Source organism: Pygocentrus nattereri, chromosome 9 (genome assembly GCF_015220715.1).
Source record: "Pygocentrus nattereri isolate fPygNat1 chromosome 9, fPygNat1.pri, whole genome shotgun sequence".
NCBI lineage: Eukaryota > Metazoa > Chordata > Actinopteri > Characiformes > Serrasalmidae > Pygocentrus > Pygocentrus nattereri.
In genome coordinates this window covers 3,825,743-3,849,526 of record NC_051219.1, presented here as the reverse complement: position 1 = coordinate 3,849,526, position 23,784 = coordinate 3,825,743, and the positions used below count along the sequence as shown (strand labels likewise).

The 23,784-nt window shown below is 39.7% G+C and overlaps 1 protein-coding gene and 1 long non-coding RNA gene across 2 annotated transcripts in view; both read left to right on the top strand.

Moving 5' to 3' along the window:
- The window catches only part of LOC119264041 (polymeric immunoglobulin receptor-like), a 40,928-nt gene extending 35,088 nt beyond the window's left edge, over positions 1–5,840 (top strand). Inside the window, exons 9-13 of the mRNA XM_037541229.1 lie at positions 2,314–2,619; positions 2,916–2,936; positions 4,043–4,138; positions 4,317–4,357; positions 5,308–5,840. Of these exons, the coding sequence (XP_037397126.1) occupies positions 2,314–2,619; positions 2,916–2,936; positions 4,043–4,138; positions 4,317–4,357; positions 5,308–5,577 (734 nt within the window). The 3' untranslated portion in view covers positions 5,578–5,840. The remainder of the gene's footprint in view (positions 1–2,313; positions 2,620–2,915; positions 2,937–4,042; positions 4,139–4,316; positions 4,358–5,307) is intronic.
- A 15,490-nt stretch (positions 5,841–21,330) lies between these two features.
- Positions 21,331–22,324, top strand: LOC119263994. Its single transcript, XR_005130688.1, has 3 exons — positions 21,331–21,395; positions 21,631–21,671; positions 22,061–22,324. It is a non-coding gene; the product is annotated as an uncharacterized LOC119263994 (long non-coding RNA).
- The last annotated feature ends 1,460 nt before the right edge of the window (positions 22,325–23,784 follow it).

Genomic DNA, 23,784 nt, shown 5'->3' with positions numbered 1-23,784 from the left:
AACTACACAGGCAGAGTCCAGATGTTTAATAAGAACCTTCCAGCAAATGTCTCTCTACTGATCTCCAACCTGACTGAACAAGACCAGGGAACATACAGATGTTTAATCAACAACAAACAGTCCATCAACATCAGACTAAGCATTAAAGGTAAACTTATATTTCTGGTGTATCTTCAGCTGATCAAACTGAGGTATTACTGAAACACATTCAGGTTTTCCAAACACTGAAGCTGTAAAGACGTTATTTGGACATCAGTACAGACATTTATTCAGTCTGTGACATTCTCTGCAAGTATTTAAAGCCATTCATAGCTTTAAAATCTAGTAACAGAATGTTGAATGAATGCTAAAAGATGCAGGCAGTGAGTGCAGTTAAACGGGGCTGATCTTAGCTTCTGTTTTGTTCTTGTTTGGATCTGAGCTGCTGCATTTTGTACTAGTTTGACAGGTTGGTGTTGTTATAGATTAGTTTGTTCTCTGCTTCATCAGATGTGGAGCAAACATCTCTGAATGCAGCTCACACTGGGTAACAGATGTCTGAGCTGAATTAAAAAGCACTCAGTATTTCAGCTCCTGGATGAGGTGGTGAAACACTGTGTGCCCTTTTCACTCACAAGAGGAATTTCACAGATTTTTCTCAATTTCAGCATAATTAAGCAGTAAAGATGTAAATATGTAAAAGATGTGTGATAGCAAAACTTACAGAGTCAAAATTGGTCAGAGAATTTGTTCATATGTTGTAACAAGTTCAGAAAATCAGAAATTCTGATTATTTGCCAGAGGCTTTACAGTGCAGACCCTGCTAGTCCGACAGTTAGCACTGTGTAGGACTTATGCGTGTCTCTATTACTGTTGTGGGTGGAGCAGATGACAGAAATGATCTCTAGGCTGGTTATATCTGCTGCCACTCAGCCAGTGACACAAGGCTGCCAGTGCGGGACAAGCGACTGGATGAATGCACCCATAGCCAAAAAGCACAGGTCAGGTAGCAAGCAGGGGGCCATGGCATTTCAAGGTTCATGCTTTCAGGCTCTGCAATGCTACAGCAATGTTTGAGCACTGGATGAAAAGGGTGCCAGTTGGGTTCCTACAACAAGAATGTTTGGTCTTCTTGGATGACAAACTGACACACTGGAGCTCATTCAAATCTGCTGTGAGCCCTCTGCACAAGGTACTAGAAAGAATATGGGCAGCAGGACTGAAATTGGACCCTGAGACATGTAAATTTCTGTGCAAGGACCTGATTTTCCTGGGGCACCACAAGGAGGGAATGGATAGTGCTGAGGACAAAGTAGAGACCTTATTTTAGTGACCATGCTTTGTCACACAGAAGCAGGTGAAAAGATTTTTAAGGCTGATCTTTTATTACAGGAAGTTTGTGCAGTGGCTTTCTTGCATCGCTGTCCCTTGTACAAGTTGATCCTGAAAGCAAAACATTTCAACTAATTAGAAGACTGTCAGTCAGCTTTTGAGGCCCTGAAACAAGCCCTTATGAGCACAACTATCCTGGCAAACTTGGAGCCCAACTTGCACTTTATCCTAAACACAGATGCCAGTTGGTAGGGTGTGGGTGTCATTCTTTCGCAGCAGTGGTGTGACAGAGACAGAGATTTAGCCTACTTTAGTAGAATAATGAGTTAAGATGAGCAAGGGTACTGTGTCGCTCAAGAAGAGCTGTTGGCCACTCTTGGCTATCAGGCAGTACAGGACAGCTTGAGATGGCATGAACGGCAACCACACAAAGCTGTGCTGTGCTGCAAGATGTGGAAAGAAATGAGTGGGCTGATCAGCAAAAGGAAGAACCAGACCTGCAGCCAGTGATGCAGTGGGTGAGTTCACAACAACAGTCCCACTGGGAGGAGGTAGTGGCCCTGTCTCCTTATGCTAAAGTGCTGTTACGGACTTGGATTGAGCCAGTAACTGTTGAGAGGAAATGGCACATAGTCATGCCTAGAGGACTGCAGGAGGGCATTTTAAAAGCCATGCATGGCTCAGTGGGGCCTGGTCACTTTGATGTCACGAAAACATTTTGCTGCCTTCAGCAGACTTTTTATTGAAGACGGCAAGGTAGGATGTGAAAGACCAGTTGTAGTTCAGTGGGCAAGTCCACGCAATAGGTTGGGGTCAACAAAGTAGAGCCATTTCAGTATACTGCTAGTGGAAATTATTGGTTATTTCCCAAATGACCAGGAGTCCATTATTGATGCCTTGATCGAGAGGAATGGGTCCCGCAGTCCATTTTGTAAGGTTTTGCCAGAAAATGCAACAGTAATGAACAGAACAGAAACACTGTGCTGCTTTATGTTCCTACAGGCTGCACACTGTCAGAGACTCAGGAGAAACTGGTTTTCAGATCTCCAGGACAGTCTGTTCTCCTGCCCTGCTCCTGCACTGACCAACGCACAAAACCTGTAAGTGTGAAATGGGAGCATGTAGGCTCATGTGGGACTGAGGTATCCAATGAGACGCCACGATACACAGGCAGAGTCCAGATGTTTAATAAGAACCTTCCAGCAAATCTCTCTCTACTGATCTCCAACCTGACTGAACAAGACCAGGGAACATACAGATGTTCAATCAACAACAAAGAGTCCATCAACATCAAACTCAGCATTACAGGTACTTCATTATCTTACTGTCCACGGTAAAGACTCTCAGAACAGAAGAGCACGTTTGTACTTGATGTTGACCATTGCTAACACAGCAGCTCAGTGTTACAGTGGGTTTGTATATTTATAACATTTGTAATATCTGCTGTTTTCTGGTGATACTGAGAGCTTGTCTACAGCTTAAACTGCATTGAAAAATCTAAAAAAATGTTTTGAATCTAGTGACATACACTGTTATCTCAAATTAATTTGTGTTATTGTACCATTATGCACCTCTTTTTCTGTTTTTCTATGTGAAATCCACAGCAGAGAAGAGAGAAATCTCAGGTCAGTCTGGTCAGATGTTACTGTACAGCAAGACTTTGTATGTACTTTAAAATATGTGTGTGAGTGCTTGTTGACCACTGTGTAAGACCTCTTTTTTGTAACACTTCACAATTTTTTACAAAACTAGTGACAGTGCACCAACAAATCATGAATAAATATTATCACCATTTATCATGTATATTGTAATTATACAGGTTATAGTAATTATCATAATAACAAATAACGCATTGTGCTCTGTTACTTATGAAAGAACATAAGAAGGCATTTTGTTGCTGTCAGATAAAGGAAATAACAGGGCTAGGGTGTGGGTAAAAATGAATGAGACTCCATAGAAAGAACGAGAAATGGAAAATCCACAATTAGAGGAGTGCAGGTCAGTAGGCAGTTTAGAGGCTGTCATTTAAGGAAAGAATACGGCTCGTTTGTGGAAAAAATAATGAATGGATGTACATTGGAGGAAATTCAAGGATAAGAAAACAACACATAGAGGAGTGTGGGTCAGTATGGCTGTGAGTATATGCAGTTTGGTGGCTGTTGGAAAAAGAAAGATTAGGACTTTGTAGGGGTGAAAATGAATGGGACTATATGGGAGGAATGAGGGATAAAAAAATGACACATAGAGGAGGACAGGTCAATATGTCTGTGCAGTAGAGTTTGAGGACCTGTCCTGAGTGAGGACATGCATTTTGATGGCTGTTGGGCAAAGACATAACTGGGCTTGTGTTTGGCAAATGTGAATGCAAATCTATGGGAGAACCAAAGGATGAGAAAAAATGCATGTTTTTGTACCTCATTCATTCCTATGGGGGAAAAAAATTATGAAGATTGTGTGAAAACTATGTTCGAGCAAAAATAAATGTGCAGTCACTACTAAATATTATTAACTAGGATATTGTTAGTATATTGAATGCATGTTTTATGATACTTCTTCAATAAATAAGGGAGGAGAGCTGAAGGAAATCTAATGAATAAATGTACTGAAAAAGTGAAAGACCACTATTCTCAGGAGCCATGCAGTTCAGGAGTGGAAGTGTCTTTTTATAAAATTTTACAATTTTCTTTAAACTGTAATGAATGATTGTTTCATCTCTTTTTCTTGATGACAGATTCCTCAGGTTCGCTCATCCCTTGGAGTGTCTGTGTGGCTCTGCTGTTTATAGTGACAGCACTGATCTACAAACTGCTCCACAATAGGACACAAGGTACTACACCGCACAACCATAATCACATAAAAGCAGCTTTGGTAGCAACGTAATACTTTGATACTTTAATATGAGTATAAATTAGATATCAGTTATGAAAGATTTCCTCTGTTGAAGATGAAATCCACCAGTCTTGTGGAAACCAACTCTTTAATTAACATCTTCAATTGTTCTGCAGGGTCTGCCTCTACCAACACTGAGAGAGGAACACAGAACATAGTGAGTGAAAAAAACAGAGTCTGAAACCTGCGTCTCATTATAACCAATTATGAAGTGTTTTTAAATGTAAAAGTGCAAGTCAGTGGAATTCAGCACTGTTTCATGAGGCTACAGAGTCTGTAGGTATTTGTTTCATTCCAACCGAACACAACACCATTTGATTGACAGCTGTGGCTCATTGTCAGAAAACAGGCACAGATCAAATCCAAAACAATCCAAAATGACAAACGAAACTTCTAACTGAAAAGCTCAGGCTTATATATTAACTACTCTACGGTATAGTGGAGGTGTGATAGATGGTGTAAAGGAGAATGTTGATCGGCTATGAATGGTGGAGCAGCAGTCATGTGATTTCCAGAGGAATTCTAGGAATTGGAGTTCTCTAGAGTCAAATCCAGAGGAATGTATGACAATTCAGAAGATGCTCTTACCGATAATGACCTACGTGTCATCTTTTATATTATGCAAATCACCGAAGCAATGTAAAATATCCAGAGAAAATGTTTATTTATGAGCTCACCTACTTATTAAAGCAATAAAATATTGCTATGAAGGACACAAGACTGTGTACACTGCAATCTTCATAGGACACAGTAGGAAACTATAAATAGATAGTGTCAAATTAATTATAATGTGTATACAGCATTTGGTTTATTGTAGGTGTGATATAGAGGTTCCCAACTCTGTTTCTGGTAAAGTCCTCCTCTGAAAAGTTTAGATACAACCATAATCTAACACACATGATCCAGACAACCAAGGACTTTAGTAGCATCTGATTATTAGAGTCAAGTGTATTTATCCTACAATCTCCATGTCAGTAGATCTTCAGGGCCAGAGATGGAAACCTTTGGCTTAATGATGACATAGGCAATTATTCTGTATGAATAAATGAACATAATGTGAAGACTAAGGTTTGTTTTTTTCTCCTGTGTGTTTTACTGTGGTTGCAGGTTGATGATGATTATGAAAATGATCCTTCTGGAGCCCGGAACAAGATCAGGATGGCTGCAGTCTACCAGAGCCTGGACCCAAACACCAACCAATCAGATTCAGTCTACCAGGGCCTAAACCCAAACACCAACCAATCAGATTCAGTTTACCAGAGCCTAAACCCAAACACCAGCCAATCAGATTCAGTTTACCAGAGCCTAAACCCAAACACCAACCAATCAGATTCAGTTTACCAGAGCCTAAACCCCAACACCATCCAATCAGATTAAGTTTATCAGAGCCTAAACCCAAACACCAACCAATCAGATTCAGTTTACCAGAGCCTAAACCCCAACACCATCCAATCAGATTAAGTTTATCAGAGCCTAAACCCAAACACCAACCAATCAGATTCAGTTTACCAGAGCCTAAACCCAAACACCATCCAATCAGATTAAGTTTATCAGAGCCTAAACCCAAACATCAACCAATCAGATTCAGTCTACCAGAGCCTAAACCTCAACACCATCCAATCAGATTAAGTTTATCAGAGCCTAAACCCAAACACCAACCAATCAGACTCAGTTTACCAGAGCCTAACCCAAACACCATCCAATCAGATTAAGTTTATCAGAGCCTAAACCCAAACATCAACCAATCAGATTCAGTCTACCAGAGCCTAAACCTCAACACCAACCAATCAGATGAGCCAGCCTACATGAGTCTACATGAGCCTAAGCCCCAACACCAACCAATCAGATTGTCTACCAACACCAACCAATCAGATGAGCCAGTCTACATCAGTCTACCAGAGCCTAAACCCCAACCAGAGCTGAAATCCCAATACTTACAGAGCTAAACCCAGATTCATGTGTCTAAACCCTTCAAAATACTGCAGCAATAAATTGCAGTTATATTTTGCGATGATCATGATGAAAATATTAGACACTGCCTTTTCATTCTAATCCATGTTAGGAAATCTGAAGAAACCTGTTTAACTCAACTTCAGTTCTGTAAACTTTATCTATGCATTCAGTCAAGTTATAGATTATTGCTTTCAAGAATATTTGGTGAACTTATTTACAAAATAACTATTTCATAATTAATGTGTTTCTCGCTAGAGCTTAAGTTCAGTCTTTGCATAAGTCATGATGTGCTCTTATTTACTGTAATATTGGTTCTCTGAATGTTATGTACACATGTTTAATGAATATATGTATTTGAAATGAATGTCAGTTGGATGCATAAGTGTTGTTTTATTGTGTAAGTGTAATTTTTCAGCATTCAGTTCTGTGTTTGTGATAAATAATGTGCTTTTGTATATCTCTGAATGTATTTTAAATAGTTGAGCTTGTATGAACTTGTATGAATTGGATCTTCTTAGTTTGTCATATTGTAAATCCATCCATCCATCCATTTTCTAAGCCGCTTCTCCGTCAGGATCGCGGGGGTGCTGGAGCCTATCCCAGCAGTCATCGGGCAGAAGGCAGGACACACCCTGGACAGATCGCCCGTCCATCGCAGGGCAGATATTGTAAATCTTTTTAATTTAATAAAGGAAACTGAAACTGTAACTACTGTTCCCTTTAAAATTTTCTGAATAGTAATTTCACTTTAGGAAAACATTCTTTTCATGTTGCTGTTTCAGTGAAGCATCCATGACATAAACACTTAAAGTAATGATTAAATAAAGAAATATAGGTTTATACCATCACAGCTTTGCGCGTTTACGTCTAGCCCGTGATTTACAATTATTGCCACGTGTCACAATCGTATGTCACCCGCTCTTCTAGACACAACCTGAACTATTACTGTCCAACATCTTTTACTATTGCCTTTATGTGGTTCAACAGGGGTGGCACAGTGGCGTAGTGGGTAGCACTGTCGCCTCACAGCGAGGAGGGCCATGGTTCGATTTCCTCGGCCGGGTGACCGGGGTCCTCTCTGAATTTTGGTTATGGTTTTGAATATATGACAAAGTGAATAGCCCAACCCCTTTGGTTTGGTTTTAGTCTAACATATCCCAAATTTGTGCCCTGACTTACCAACTGAACTTAATGAATTGTTCACTCTTTTTTTCTTATTTTTGCTGTGTCTCTGATATTTGGTGACTTCAAAATACATGTCAATTCAAACGGTGCTCTTGCTGGATGTCTTAGAACTGTACTGGAACACTTTTATTTAACTCAGCATGTAGATCTTCCTAGTCACTCTCATCACAACACAGTTGATTTGGTTTGTTACTCTGGTCTAAATGGTATCTCTGATCATTTGCTTATTGAATTCAGTTTAGGTTTAGGTCTAAGATGAAAATCACAATATCCTATCATAGCCTCAGGTCAGTTGATCCTCAGTCACCTCCTACCTCCATGCAAGCTTCTTTTCCTCTAAGTCTATTAATTTATGGCCTCCAATAGATCCTCTCAAATTGCAATTAAAATCTCTAAATCTCTTGATGCTCATGCCCCCTTGAAGACTAGGTTCATGCCCTTTCATTCCTGTCCTTGGTTCAGTCCTTTGCTCCATGAAAGCAGTAGGTCACCATCTTGAGTAGCTTTATTAGAAAAACTGACCTTAGTCTTCACTGCATTACATACAGTGAACAAATGTTAGCACACAGGTCTGCCATGTATGCTGACTGTTCACACCACATTTCTTCCATAATCAGCAATGCTAGCTACAGGCCTCGGTCACTTTTACCACAGTTTACAAACTCATTATCCCTCCCTGCATCTAATGTTTCTGACTCTGCTGAGTTACATGAGGCATTTCTCCACTTTTTTTCATAATAAAACTTAAATTGTCTATACTTTTTTGGATAAACTCGTAAATCTATATGACACTGAACTACAGGAGTTTCTTTCTGAACACAGTGTCCATCCGTTTACTGATTTCACTCTGGCCACTTCATCAAGTGTCTCAAACTTGTAACTTCACAGCCTGCCAGTTAAAACCTGAACCTGCTTCCTTACTCAAAAATTGTCAGATATCTATACTCCCATTTCTTACTTGATTAATGTGTCTCTTATGTCCAGAATTGTCCTATTAGAGCTATAAAACTGCTGCATTTGTGCCATTCCTGAAGAAACCTAGTTTAGATTCTACTATAAATAATTCAACTTTAAATAATTACTGACCAATCTCTAATCTTCCTTTCACTGCTAAACTACTGAAAAATGTTATTGGAAACAAATCTTAGCTACAATCATCTGGCATCAACTAATCTGTCTGAATGGTTCCAGTCTGGTTTAATTTCATGCCATAGTACAGAGACAGATCTCCGTAGGATTGTTAATGACCTTCCATATACCTCTGATTCTAGAGCAATTAGTAATCTTCTTCTCCTACATCTCTGCTATGCTTTTGATACACTCTCTCATGACATAACCAATGCCCATCTCTCTCCTATTGGCATCTCATCTACAGCTCTTTCCTGGTTTAATTCTTGCCTCGCTGGTAACTGTTTATCACTTCTTCTTCTTCTTCTTCTTCTTCTTCTTCTTCTTCTTCTTCTTTCGGCTGCTCCCTTTAGGGGTCGCCACAGCGGATCATCTGCCTCCATCTTGCCCTATCCACTGCCTCCTCTACTTTCACACCAACCATCTCCATGGCAACCTTCACTACATCCATAAACCTTCTCTGAGGTCTACCTCTTCTCCTTCTACCCGGCAGCTCCATCTCCAACATTCTTTGCCCAATATATCCACTATTCCTCCTCAACACATGTCCAAACCATCTCAACCTGGCCTCTCTGGCTTTATCTCCAAGGTAACTGTTCATCACTAATAGACATAAATCCTGCACTGCTCATGTTGCTCAAGGTGTGCTCCAAGGTTCTATCCTTGGCACTTTCACATTGATGGAGTACATGTAAAACCCTCAGAAACTATTGATACTTTTGGTGTCATCTTTGATTCCTCTATGTTGTTTGACTATTATATCAGCTTACTTACTAAGATCATTTGCCATTGCCTCTGTAACAAATTCAGACTCTGTTCCATGCTCAGTCGCAGCAATGCAGAAATTCTGGTTCTTAATGTTCTTGTCCAGATTACTGTAATGCACTTCTTTCTGGTCTCTGAGCTAAACTCCTCACTAAATTACAATATGTTCAAAACTCAGCAATGAGGGTCCTCACTCACACCAAATGCTTTGTATGCTCTCACACGTAGTTTCTACAAAATGAAGTGGTTACCTGTCTCTTTGCATATAAAACCCAAACTACTAAACTTCACCTTCAAAGCCATACATGGACTTGCCCCTTTATGCATTGCTGAACCTCTCCATCCTTACACCCCAGCCCTTACACTAAGATGTTTGGATACTGATTGGATTAAAGTCCCACAGTTCAGATTGACCTTGGTTGGTTTTATGTAGACCGACTTTGAGGCACTATATAAATGTAACTTATTATTATTGTCATTATTATCATTGTGACAACACTCAGAATAAGATTCAGGAGAGGCCATAATTTATGTTTAAATTTGCTTTTTTACTAAACTCATTGCACAGAAACAGAAGGGGAGACAATCCCTGAACTCAAGTTAGGCTAGCTCTCTTGTGCCAGGTTTCCTCAACTGTCTCCAAAGTCTTCTATCACACACACACTACTCCTAAAAAATCCCCAGAACATTCCCAAAGCAAAACAGCTAAATAAAAGCTACAGAAAGGAGAACTAAACTAAAACACAACACAGGCATGAACAATTCCATATTGCCTCCCCTTCAAATGTCATCCATGCAACCCACATTGCACAAACTAAGTCCTTGAATTGTACTGAAATTGCCCCCCTCACTGTGGTCTCTTCATGGCAGGGGTCTCATAATGTCTGCTGTCCCTGGGACCCTCAGCCCTGGACACTTCCAACTCCTCCTTGGGGTGCGGCTCCTGAGGTGACTGTCCCATCTCATCCAGCATGGCTTCCTCTTCATAGGGCCAGTACAGGGCAAGTCTGTCCCTTTGAACTACAGCAGTCCACTGACCCAATACACTACCTTGCCCAGGCATTCTTTTACCACACCAGGGCCCTCCCATGGTGACTGCAGCTTTGGGCAGCACCCTTTCCTGTGGAATGGGTTGTATGGCCACATCCACACTCCTGGCAGCAGTGATTGCCCTTGAAGGCACAAACCATATTCTCATTTCTAGTTGGTGCAGGCTTTACCCTGATAGGCAAAGACAGTGGTGGAGCTCTTCAGCATAATCTGCTCCAGTACTGCTGCTCCCTCCAACCCTGACAGGCTCTCAAAGACCACCTCTGTGATTGTCCTGAGCTGATGGCCGAACATGGGAAGTGAACTCAGTCGACTTCTGCACAGTGGAACCAATGCAAGCGAGAAGGTCCAGGTGCAAATGCTGGTCTTCATATATTGTGCTGTTGCTGGACAGGTGATGATCATCAGGTGAGTAATGAGCATTGAGTTGAAGCACTCCTAGAGACTATTACTGTGGGAGCACTGAGGTCCTTGTCTCTCTCTCTCACCCAGGTCTCTCAGCAAACCTCAGCCATGACAGCTGATTTGAAATTGTGCACCTTGTCACTGTGGAGCTCCTCTGCCATGCCAAAATGTTAGAAAAACTCCTCTACCAGCTGCTCTGCCATTGTGGCTGCATTGTGGTCTGCCTCAGGCAATTTAATGAAATAATCCATGGGCTCGAGCACATAGCAGCTCCGGGCCTTGGTAGTAGGAAAGGCCCTGGACATCCATGTCTACTCTCTCTATTAGGGTGCCAGAGCAGAGGTGTTGCAACTTAACATGTGACACTTATTGCAGAGCTTTCATAGCCATACGCCAGGCACAGCAGTGCCCATAGAGCTCCGTGTCCAGGTGGCAGCCCAGCTAGTAGAATGTCTGCCACTTCAGAGTGGCCCACCACTATGTGCCCCACACCACCTGCCCCATGCACTGTGCAGCACCAGCAACCGCCAAATGCAAATTTATAGCAGTGGTTCCTCCCAAACAGTCCTTCCTTATAGATACAACTGGTGCAGCCACAGCACAACAGCTAGAATTTTACTTTCCCTTCCTTTGTTACACAGTAATCATGACCTTGCTTGCTCAGTTACTGGCTGTAATAAGCAAAACCCTCTCATTACCATCTGTGCTTGTGAGAGAATGGCACCAATGCCCTTGTCAGTAGCATCTGTGTCTACAACGAACTTGCCACCTGCAAGTTTATTTTCATTGTCTTTCATGTAAAATGTTTTATATGATCATTAATATGCAACTATGAACTTAATGGGTCAGTGTCTGGATGGAGATTTATGATTGGTTGAGCCTCTGGAAAACAAAAATGACTTAGTTTACTTAATTCTTAGTCTATCTGCATTTATTAAAGTGTGCTGTCTGTAGTCGACGTGTTCATTTGTTTTCACTTAGAAAATCAACCAAACATGGACACCCAAACTTTCACATATGGACGCAGCTCAATAGGCTGTCAGTTCGTTGCAACAACATTACTTTGTATCACTGTCAGATTCAGCTGTAGTGAGAATGCACTGACAGACTTAGGCTGAATCCTGATGATGTAATACAGGAACTTTAGCAATGCGGCTTCAGTCATTTGGTTTTTCTGAGAAACACTGACATAAACAGCTTTGACACAAAGTCTGCATGAAGAGCAGCACCAAAATGGGACTAACCAAGCTCCGCCCACAGATGTTCTCTTTCACAGCAGCTCAGAAAAGTGAACAGAATATGCAGATTACACTGAAGTGAATAACAACTCCAGCTCATCAATCCACTATTTAGCTAGTGGTTATTACGAGCTTCTGTTATGAGATGCTCACAGTTGGAGGATGGATACCATCAAACCTGCACTGCTGAAATGAGCTTTATTCATAATATAATTTAATTATTCACAGTTTAGAATTACTACACGTACATGAAGCATCCGCAGCACATTCATGACCAGCGCAGTAACACTCCGTTACAATTACATTATCATTATTAAACATTTATTACACGTGTGTTAACTGGTAATGAGTATGTAGTGGGATAGATATCATATTATAATAGACAGGTATCACTTTGACGGCTCTGATGCTACAGAACACATCAAACATTATCATATGTGTTATTACAGGTAATGATAACATGACTGTTATATTAACAGGTATAATCTGTCACAGTAACTGCAGGAGTTAAACTGCAGTATGATTTATTTACACACGTTTAACCTTGAACTATTATTGACCAGTTCATTTTACAGAAAAGTTTATAGAGTTTTCTCTAAATATTGAAATAATCAGATGCTGTTTCTGTACATTGGTCAGTGTGGATGATTCACAGAAACGTTTTGATGAGTAAAATCTTTTTGGAGCCTCTCAGAAGAAAAAGAAGAAGAAGTTTTCTCAGGATGTGGTCAGAGAGCTGAAGAATAAAAATAAAAACACTGTTGAACCAGAGAGAGAGAGAGAGAGAGAGAGAGAGAGAGAGAGAGAGAGAGAGAGAGAGAGAGAGAGAGAGAGACAGAGAGAGAGAGAGAGAGAGAGAGAGAGACAGAGAGAGAGAGAGAGAGAGACAGAGAGAGAGAGAGAGAGAGAGAGAGAGACAGAGAGAGAGAGAGAGAGAGACAGAGAGAGAGACAGAGACAGAGAGAGACAGAGAGAGAGAGAGAGACAGAGAGAGAGAGAGAGAGAGACAGAGAGAGAGAGAGAGAGAGAGAGAGACAGAGAGAGAGAGAGAGAGAGAGAGAGAGACAGAGAGAGAGAGAGAGAGAGAGAGAGAGAGAGAGAGAGAGACAGAGAGAGAGAGAGAGAGATGAACAGCTCTGTTCTCTTAGTAAAGATGTGGCTCTGTGTGTTTCTGCTCTACTCTGTGCTGCAGGAATCTTCAGGTGAGTCCACACGACTGTGTGAGTTCTTCATGTGTATCTCTGCTTCACTGTAGTGAACCGTAGAAGAGTTCAGGTTCTAGATATGCTGTTATCATCATGTCTTTATTGGTTCTCTCTCCTCTCTGTCTGACCTCCTTTTTAACTACCATTGTGTCTCCTGCTCAGTGTGTAGTCAGGTGTCGAGTCTCAGTGTGACTGTAGGCGACTCAATCAGTGTGTCAGTTATATGAGTTGATTGTTGTCTCTCAACACAATATAGCACTTTATAACATGTTCTGTTTGATGTCCATCATCAAACAAAAGTCTAATGAAAAAAGGCAAATCACTTTACGTGTCATCATCGTTCACATATATCCTGCTTAAAACTAGGACTAAGAGATCAGTCTGTTCTGACCATCAGCTTCAGCTGAACCTCTGAGGAGCCGATTTCACACCAAACCCTGAGAAGTTGTCTAGAGAGTGAAATCAGAGCTAAAACCCTGCAGTGTGTTCAGAGATCATGAGTGTTCATATGTTCTGAGTGTAATGTAAGTTCTTGGTGATGTGGTGTTTCTGCAGGCTGCACTGTAGATCGAGGTTTGGGAGACACTATCGTCAGATCTGCAGGAGATTCTGTGGAGCTGCTGTGCTCCTGCACACAACAAACAAAGGTTGATCCTCAGACAGTTCAGTGGGGATTTAAGAAAAAGTTCATAGTAGGCGACTACAGAGCTGATCACTCAGTGTTTCCAGAGGACGGCAGTCAGAATCGGCGCTACAGAGGCAGAGTTCAGATACTGAATCAGAATAAACCAGGAACTGTAGCTCTAATCATCTCCCACCTCACTGAGGAAGATGAAGGCGTGTATCTGTGTGGGAACAACGGGAGATATAACAGAGCCGTCACTCTGCAAGTCTCCACAGGTAAGTCTAACAGAGGATTAACTGGGATTAATTTCGTATTTTGGGTTTCAGAAGATACATTAATATAATAATCATGTGTTCTGTAACCTTTCTTTTCAAAAGCTACATGTTCATGCAGTTTGTGTGGATCACTGTGAACTAACTGCTGCTTATTACGCTGATAACGAGCCGATCGGCTTTCGGTCGTCAGTTCCAGCTCATTTACTCGTTAACTGTGAACTAACTGCTGTTTATTACGCCGATAACGAGCCGATCTGACATATTAATAAGTAAGATGAGCTCTCATGTGTTTGTCCTGTTAATGATCTGTTAATTAATCTACTGATTTACTGCTCCATTTTCCTCCACTGTGCAGCTCTGTCTGGATCTCTGTCTCTGGGTTTAGATTTTCACCGTTTATTATACTATAAACTCAGGATAAAAACAGGACTAGTTAATATCTTCATCAATCTATTCATTTTGAGTGTCTTCTTGTAAAGTGAGAAATATAACATACCCATAACAGACTGTAAACATGTCACATGTCATGTAATGTCAGCAGGTGTCACATGCTGTCATAGTGATTCATGATGGTAACAGAACATTTAAGATGCTGTTCTGCTCTGAAATATCTGTGTTTTATGAATTTACTCCGTTTGTAACTAAAGAACCGAATATTAGATTTCTCTGTAATGTAAACTCCACAGCGTTCACTGAAAATGTCCTTCAGTCTGTAAATGTTTATGAATCATCATCAGCAGATATGAAAATGAATTATATTTAATATCGGCATCGGCCCACAATTCCCATATCAGTGCATCCCTAATAACAGTGTCATGTTACCATCACTGTTAATAATGTCATTATGACACATGACATAATCTTTTATGAACTGACTTTAGAAATTATCACGTGACATAAACATGATATAATATGATATAATATAATATGATTATAGCATCTGTGAGGGTAATTACCAGCTACATGACATGTTTAAGGCATGGTTATGTCAGTGTTATGTAGAGAGAAAAGTGTGATGAAATTAAATAAACTAAGCACTGATATTTTAATAATGAGTAATAACAGTTAATAATTAACCCTTAATGTAAAGTGTTACCCGTCTGTCTGATACAGAAATATTACAAAAATATGTTTTTTAATGTAGCCAAGCTTCCATCATTACTGTGATGTTAGATCAATAAAAGCTTTGAGGCTGAATTATAATGACAGGAACGAAGCAGAACCCTGACTGATAAACTTCATCAAACCAGCCAATTAAATAACACTAAACGAGAGACGGTGTGACAGAATCACATCCAGCTGATGTGAACAGAGGGGGTAACAGTGGTAAAGACCACTGAGAGAACTGGTTACTGTGCTGTTGGTGTTGAGATGGTGGTGATGTGTGTGTCTGTATTTGTGGGTCTGCAGGCTGTGCTGTGCTGAGTGACAGTGAGAGAACGTTCTCCAGATCTCCAGGAGAGTCTGTTCTGCTGCCCTGTCCCTGTCCCCCAGACCAACACAGGATCAACCCTGACAGAGTCACATGGACTAAAGATCAGACTGCAGTGTCTAATGATACAGAATCCTACAGAGGCAGAGTCTGGATGTTCAACCAGAACCATTCCAGAAATTTCTCTCTCCTCATCTCAGATCTGACTAAAGAGGACTCTGGACTCTACACCTGCAGAGCTGACGAGAAGGACGTGCCATATGTCCAGCTGGAGGTCACAGGTCAGTCGGTCAAATCATCATACAGTTTCAGTACTGACCGCACTGCACCAGCGTAACTGACTCAGCACCCAATCTGTTTCCAGAAGCTTCTCTCTGTAAGACTGAAGAGAACAGTAACAGTAGCTGGAGCTGTGGAATGTGAAGTGGTTTTGAGTGAAAAGCTGATATTTTCATTTTAATCAGATGGAGGAAAAGACGCCGTTTCCTCAGAAAAACCTTCAAATATCTTTTTACATTTCAGACAAACTATATGCAATATTTTCCTATAATATAAATACAATATTATATAATATATAATAGTATTATAAATACAATATAATGCAAAATATTGCCAAATGCATAAAGAATGCTTTGAAGAATTTTCTTTTTTTTCCTCATATAAGTTGTTGTGAGTTTTATGCATATAGGAAATATCAGTGCTGTGTTATGATTAATATCTCCTTTAATGAGTGAAATAAAATGTGCACATCTGTTATTCTTTTACAAAACTTGCTATATTAGAATTGTTGGAATGAAGCTCTTCAAATGCAATTCATATATAATTGACTGTTTATGTAAAAATACCCAATGCATATAATATATAATAATGATGATGACGATTATTATTATTATTATTATTATTAAGTGTTTATGGTCAGTTAAAGAGTGTATGTTGTTATTTTTGTTGTTGTTGTTTTAGGCTGTGCTCTGTCAGAGAATAAACAGACTGTTCCAGTCAGTAGATCCTCAGGAGAGTCTGTTCTTCTGTCCTGCACCTGCACTGACCAGCAGGACAGACCTGTGAGAGTTCAGTGGAGAACACCAAACCATGAAGATCTCCTTCAGCGCTACAGCGGCCGAGTTCAGACGTTTGATCAGAGCTCTCCAGGAAATCTCTCTGTACTGATCTCAGACCTGACTGAAGAGGATGGAGGAACTTATACATGCTGGATAAACCAGAATCAGTACAGGAACTTCAGCCTCACTGTTAAAGGTAAACTGCTGAATTTAAACTTACTGTATTACTACAGAAACACTGTTTCTATTAAAAATGACAGTTTACAGATTTTACTGTGTGATATGCTCACCTGCTGTGTTATGCCTGGATCAGAATTGATAAATAGGTTTTAATTTGGTCAGAGGCTTGAACTGAGCCCTCCATACGTCTTTATTTATGGAAGTCATGATACAGCATGCAAATAAATCTTGAGCCCTGTTTAGTTCACATTGTACAGCATTGCTGCTGTTATCATGCATCACTAATGAAGATCAACACATCAGTTCCTAACAGCTCGAGGCAGCTGCAACTATGTTCCAAGCAGTGACCACAAAAAGACTTTGCATTAAAGTTTACATTTCAAAAGTGTATTTAATATATCTGTCTAACATAAACACACTGTAATGTATACTAAACATATTATTGTGTTACAACTTATGACAGTTTAAGTATATTTAGACTTTATTTAGGCTCTGATTCATATTAAATGTATTTAGTTATGCTCTTGAGTGCTTTATCAAAGGTTGCAGTTAAAAAGTAGATGTCAGTGTTTAGTTTGTTTCTTTAATCATAATGATTTATTACAGTAGAAATACAGAGTGGGCCATTTATATGGATACACCCAAATAAAATGGCAATGGTTGGTGATGTGAACTTCCTGTTTGTGGCACATTAGTTTATGGGAGGGGGAAAACTTTTCAAGAGGGGTGGTGACCATGGCGATCATTTTGAAGTTGGCCATTTTGGATCAAGCTTTAGTTTAGCCCACGACGACCAATCCACTTTCCAGGAAACTGTTCATCTAGGAATGCTCGGACCTGACATCCATAATGTGGTGGTGCACCATTTTGCTGGAAAAACTCAGGGAAAGTGGATTGGAAACTCATGAAAGAATAAAGTTACATTAAAACCAAGCACATTTTTTTTCCTTGTGAAATTCTCAGTAAGTTTGATGGGACACATGACACTCTTCCCATTGAAAAAAACTTCAAAATGGCCTCCATGGTCACCACCCATCTTGAAAAGTTTTCCCCCTCCCATAAACTAATGTGCCACAAACAGGAAGTTCATATCACTAATGTAAAACTTAGTGTTCGCTTCTTCACGCCCAAGGTGTGACACATCCCCCTTTCAATTAGCACTAGAGGGTTTTAAATACTTACGTACTCATATTAGTTCAGACCACAATAATCTTATTGAAAAAAATCATTTTCCACTTATCCATAATATAAAACGTGATCTTAAATTATGGAACTTTCTTCCTTTTTCCTTATTTGGCAGGGTGAATGTTATAAGAATGAATATCCTCCCTCGCTTACTTTATTTATTTCAGTCAATCCCTTGCAATTCATGCACAATGCTCTTCAACGATTGAGAGAATTCTTTTTTCAAAATTTGTATGGAATAATAAAAGGCCAAGACATAAATTCTCCAGAGATATGAGAGCGAAGGAGGAAGGGGATGCTTGTGTGCCTAATACGCAATTTTATAGCATATTATATTCATCTCAAATTAAGCATATGATGAGCTGGTGTACAAATGGGCTGGACTCTCGCTGGGTCTCTATGGAAATTGAAGCATGTAGCCCTATTCCTCCTGATTGCTTACCGTCTTTCACCATTGTGCCCCCTGGCCCACAACCCAGATTTACCTTCTGAGCTGAATAACTCTGGACATTTGTAACATGTTTTCTGGTAGTTTACTCAAATTGTTCACACAACTGCAAGAAGAATACGAGTTACCCAGGTCAGACTTTTTCAAATATCTTCAGGTTCATCACCTGGTCACCTCAGCCATTAAGGATGGGAGATTAAGAAAGGAATTAACCGACCTTGAAGGGTTGCTAGTTAAGAAAGACCAGGCTAGAGGGTTGATTTCACTAATCCATGGCATTTTGCTAAAGCATGTTAAACCATCATCAGACAGTCTGAGAGGAGTTTGGGAGAAGGACTTAGGCCAACCAATCACAGAAGAGGACTGGTGCAATATTTGTAAAGATCTGTGTCCCCATTGTTCTGGTGTTCACAATCTTCATTTTAAATTTAAGAATAGGATATACTTTACACCTTGTAGAAGATGCTTCCAGACAGATCTAACTTTTAAATGGTAACTAAAAAAGGAAATGTTTTTCATGCTTTTTGGCAGTGTAAAAAAATTGGCATTTTCTGGAAAAGAGTACATATGACGGTAGAAGTCCCTTGCCCTGTCTCTTTCGGGAACAGGAGCGGAGCGTATTTTTGATACTGATAGCAAATTTTTGTTTCTAATGTTTTCATTTCTGGCAAAAAAATGTATCCTAATTCGATGGGCCGGCCCCTCTCCACCATCTGTTGAACAGTGGCTTTCCCAAGCTACAACTCTGCTTCCTCTGGAAAAACTGACCTACGATCTACGTCACCAAATGGATAAATTCTGGAAACTTTGGACCCCCCTGTGGACTTAAAATCTCATGTATGTTGGCCTGATGTGTGATATTTAAATGGATGATTGTCAACACTGAATAGAGTGCAATAAATAAATAAAAAAACAGGGAAATGAGGTAGGTTGTCATGTTGGAATAGTTACTGAGGCTGCCTCTTCAGATGAGCTGATAAGCTAACAGAGCTACCAAACATCGGGTTGAATGCTGATGAGGTTTTTTCTCCTCAGTGTGCCAGTAGGTTATTTGTCAGAAAAATATATTTTCATTGTTTTGGACCAAGTTAACATTAACTAAGGTAGCTAGCCTTGTTAGTGATACAGCCAAGCTAACTTTGCCTTCTTAGTCACATCCTTAACAACACTTCCTTGGCAGTGCAGTTACATTCAGCCACTCATGATTTAGAGTAGCAAAAAATCTATTTGATATTTTGACTGGTTTTTGCAACATTTTCAATGTGTAAAGCTCTTAGGTCACTGGCCAATTAGATCATTAAAAGAAGCTAACTTGGCCAGCGTTGAAATCTGTAATACTAGATCTGTGAATTTTGCAGATCAAAATCTAATTTTACAGATAATAATAAAAATAATAATAAAATGATACTTCAGTTAAAAACTTCTCAATCACTGTCGATCACATAAAAACAGACAATGTAATAGTAATGAACAGAACAGAAACACTGTGCTGCTTTATGTTCCTGCAGACTGCAAACTGTCAGAGACTCAGGAGAAAGACATTCACAAATATCCAGGAGATTCTGTTCTCCTGCCCTGCTCCTGCACTGACCAACACACCAAACCTATTAATGTGAAATGGGAGCATGGAGACTCAGGAGGGACTGAGGTATCCAATGAGATGGCAAACTACACAGGCAGAGTCCAGATGTTTAATAAGAACCTTCCAGCAAATCTCTCTCTACTGATCTCCAACCTGACTGAACAAGACCAGGGAACATACAGATGTTCAATCAACAACAAGCAATCCATCAACATCAGACTCAGCTTTAAAGGTAGGTTCTCTTATTGTCAACTGTAAAGACATTAAAACAGCAACAGTTTGTGTTTGATATTAACCATTTCTGCTATTTTCTGATAATAATAATAATAATAATAATAATAATAATAATGGTCTTATTTACAGGCAAGATTGCTTTGATAATTCTCAGAAATGTTTTAACTTTGTGATATACAATTATTTTAACTTAAATATTATGGAAATGTGGAAATATGTATTTCACACCCCTCTTTTTTCTGTTTTTCTAAATGAAACCAACAACAGAAAAGACAGAAATCACGCATCAGTCTGGTGAGATGTTACAACACAGCAATATAGACTTTTCAAAGCATTTTAAAATGTGATGTGTGTGTGAGTGCATGTACATTTTGGATAACTTTACATTAAGGTTCCTTGGTAACCCAGTAACAATGCACCAACAACTCATTAATGAATATAGCATTTAACAGTAATGAATAATGTCTAAGGCTTTATTACTAATGAAGGAACATGGGAAGGAATTGGTTGTTCCTGCAGGAGTTCACATCAGATAAAATACATTTACAGAATGAACAGACATAATATTAATAGAACTAATATTAACTAATAAAGTAAACAAGACTAAGCAATATAGTAACAACGATTAACAGAGTAACTCAGATTAACTTACATGTTAACTGTAATATCAACCTTTAACTATTTTAAGTTTAACTCCTAATGCCTGTTAAATAAGACCAAATTGTAAGTCACTCTGGATAAGAGCATTGCCCAAATAAATATACGTAGCCTTAGTCACTATATTAGTTCATCTTAGTAACTGTATTAATGAATTTTAGTTACAGTTTTATTTAATCTGTCTGTTCATTCAGTAAATGTATTTTATCTGATGTGAACTTTGCAGAACCAACCAATTCTTTCTCATGTTCCTTCATTTGTAATAAAGCAGAACACATTCATATCTGATAATTGCTATATTCATCCAGTCATTGGTGCATTGTTACTATGTCACTGAAGGACCTTAACGTGAAGTTTTACCATTTTTCATGTGTGTGTTGTAGATTTTTCTGAAGTCTGCTTTTATTCTTTGTCTTCCTGAAAGTGCTTTGAATGTGTTCTTAATGTAACCGTTATGTTTCATCTCTTTCGCTTTTCTACAGATTGCTCAGGTTTGCTCATCACGTTGAGCGTCTGCGTGGCTCTGCTGCTGATTGTAGTGATTGGAGAATCAGCACTGATCTACAAACTGATCCACAACAGGACACGAGGTACTTAACACACAACCATAGACACAGTTCATGATTACTGTATGTATCAGTCCAAGTTCAGGCTCTATTTCAGACCTGGAAAACTGTGCTCATTAAAGTAGATTTGGTATGAATGTAATACTTTAATAAGAACATAAATTACATCTAAGTTATGAAAGATTTCCTCTATTCCAAATTAAATCTACCAGTCTTGTAGAAAACAGCTTTTTGATTACCGTCTTGAATTGTTTTGCAGGGTCTGTATCTACAAACACTGAGAGAAGATCACAGAACAAAGTGAGTGAAAAACAAAGTCTTAAAACTGCTTCCCATTATAACCAATGATGAACTGTTTTAAACTGTAACAGCTTAAATCAGTAGCATTCTATAAGGCCAAGAGCCAGATGTGGTTAACATTAAATCTCCAAAGCAGTAGACATTCAGAGTCAGAGTTGGGAAGTCTTGATGCCATAGATAGATAGATAGATAGATAGATAGATAGATAGATAGATAGATAGATAGATAGATAGATAGATAGATAGATAGATAGATACTTTATTGATCCCATAGGAAATTTAGCAAACAAGTCATGGGCACATTAGGAATTATTCTGCATGAATGAATGAATGTGATGTGATGACTAAAGTGCGAGTTATTTTCTCCTGTGTATGTTACTTTGGTTGCAGGCCAATGGTGATTATGAAGATCCTCTTGAAAAACAGAACATCAGCATGGGTCCAGTCTACCAGAGCCTGAACCCCAACACCAACCAATCAGATTCAGTCTACCAGAGCTTAAACTCCAACACCACCCAATCAGATTCAGTCTACCAGAGCCTAAACCCAAACACCAACCAATCAGATTCTGTCTACCAGAGCCTGGACCCCAAAACCAAATAAAAAGATTCAGTCTACCAGAGCTTAATCCCCAACATAAACCAATCAGATTCAGTCTACCAGAGCCTAAACCCAAACACCAACCAATCAGATTCTGTCTACCAGAGCCTGGACCCCAAAACCAAATAAAAAGATTCAGTCTATCAGAGCTTAATCCCCAACATAAACCAATCAGATTCAGTCTACCAGAGCCTGAACCCAAAACCAACCAATCAGAATTGGTCTATCAGAGGCTAAACCCCAACACCAACCAATCAGATTCAGCCTGCCAGAACTTAAATCCAACTAGTCAGATTCAGTTCCTAAACCCCAAGACCAACCAATTTGATTCAGTCTACCAGAATCTTACCCCCAACACCAACCAATCAGATTCCGCTTGCTAGAGCCTACATCCAAATAAAAGTCAACCGGAGTATATCTGCAACAGTTGAGTCTTGCCAGATAATTAAAATAATTCTATTAAAGTGTAGACCAGGAGTGTCCAGTCTTATCCACAAAGGGTTAACGTTGCTGTAGGTTTTTAACCCAAGCAAGCAGGAGGACACCTTATTCCACCTGTTTAAGTGGTCCCAGGCATCAGGCTTTTATGTTCTCACAAGTCCAAGAAGAACACAATTCAAGGTTTGTCAAGAATGAGGCGGCTCATGATATCCACCTTCCTGCCAACTACTGGTTAGCTGAGCTTTACATTGCTTCATCTATTTCCCCACTGAAAACTAGTTCTGGTATGGAGGATGAGTCCTTAGTTTCCCCACTATCTGTGCCTGTTGGATGCAATGCAGTCTGACCTTTAAACTCTGAGAACAAGAGGACATTAGATTTTTCAGATTCCTGAAGTCTTTCCTGTTTGAGATCTTGACTATGATCAAAACACAGTGATTAAGCACAGAAATCATATTTCGGATTCCACTGCTTTTAACAGAAGGCAAGTCCCTTCCATCATTCCCTTTTTGAAGCAGTCAGACTTCACCCTAAAGAACTTTGCAATGCAAACACCATCCATGAATCCCAAAGTTCCTTTTTGTGGTGTTTGTGGTGGAAAATTGTGACAAAAAAATGAATTTGAGCCTCTGAGTCTCTATCAAAGTGAGTAACAAGTTTATTAAAAAGTGAACATGACAAAAAAATGGATTCTCTCTCCCTTTCCTATATCTTTCCTATATCTTTCCTATATCCTTCTCTAGCTGTGTGTTGTGCTTCTTATACCCTTCTGTCATTCCCCCGCCCTTACGTTCCTTTCATGGCAGTAAGCATTAGTCAGCATTATTCTCAATTGTACACCATTCGCTTACATGTTTATCTTATACGACCTGTTTACTGCGAACAGCCAGCGATAACATCCAGATCCGACCCATAGCCTTGTGGCTAGGCGCTACGGCTCTGCGTTGATTACAGAAAGCTTAACACTCTAATACGCGCTTCCTAACATGGAAGAGACATTTTTAGCACCAACTGGATTTAAGTGGTTTTCTGTCATGGACTCCAAGGCCTTGGTGCAGCCCTGTACAAAGAGC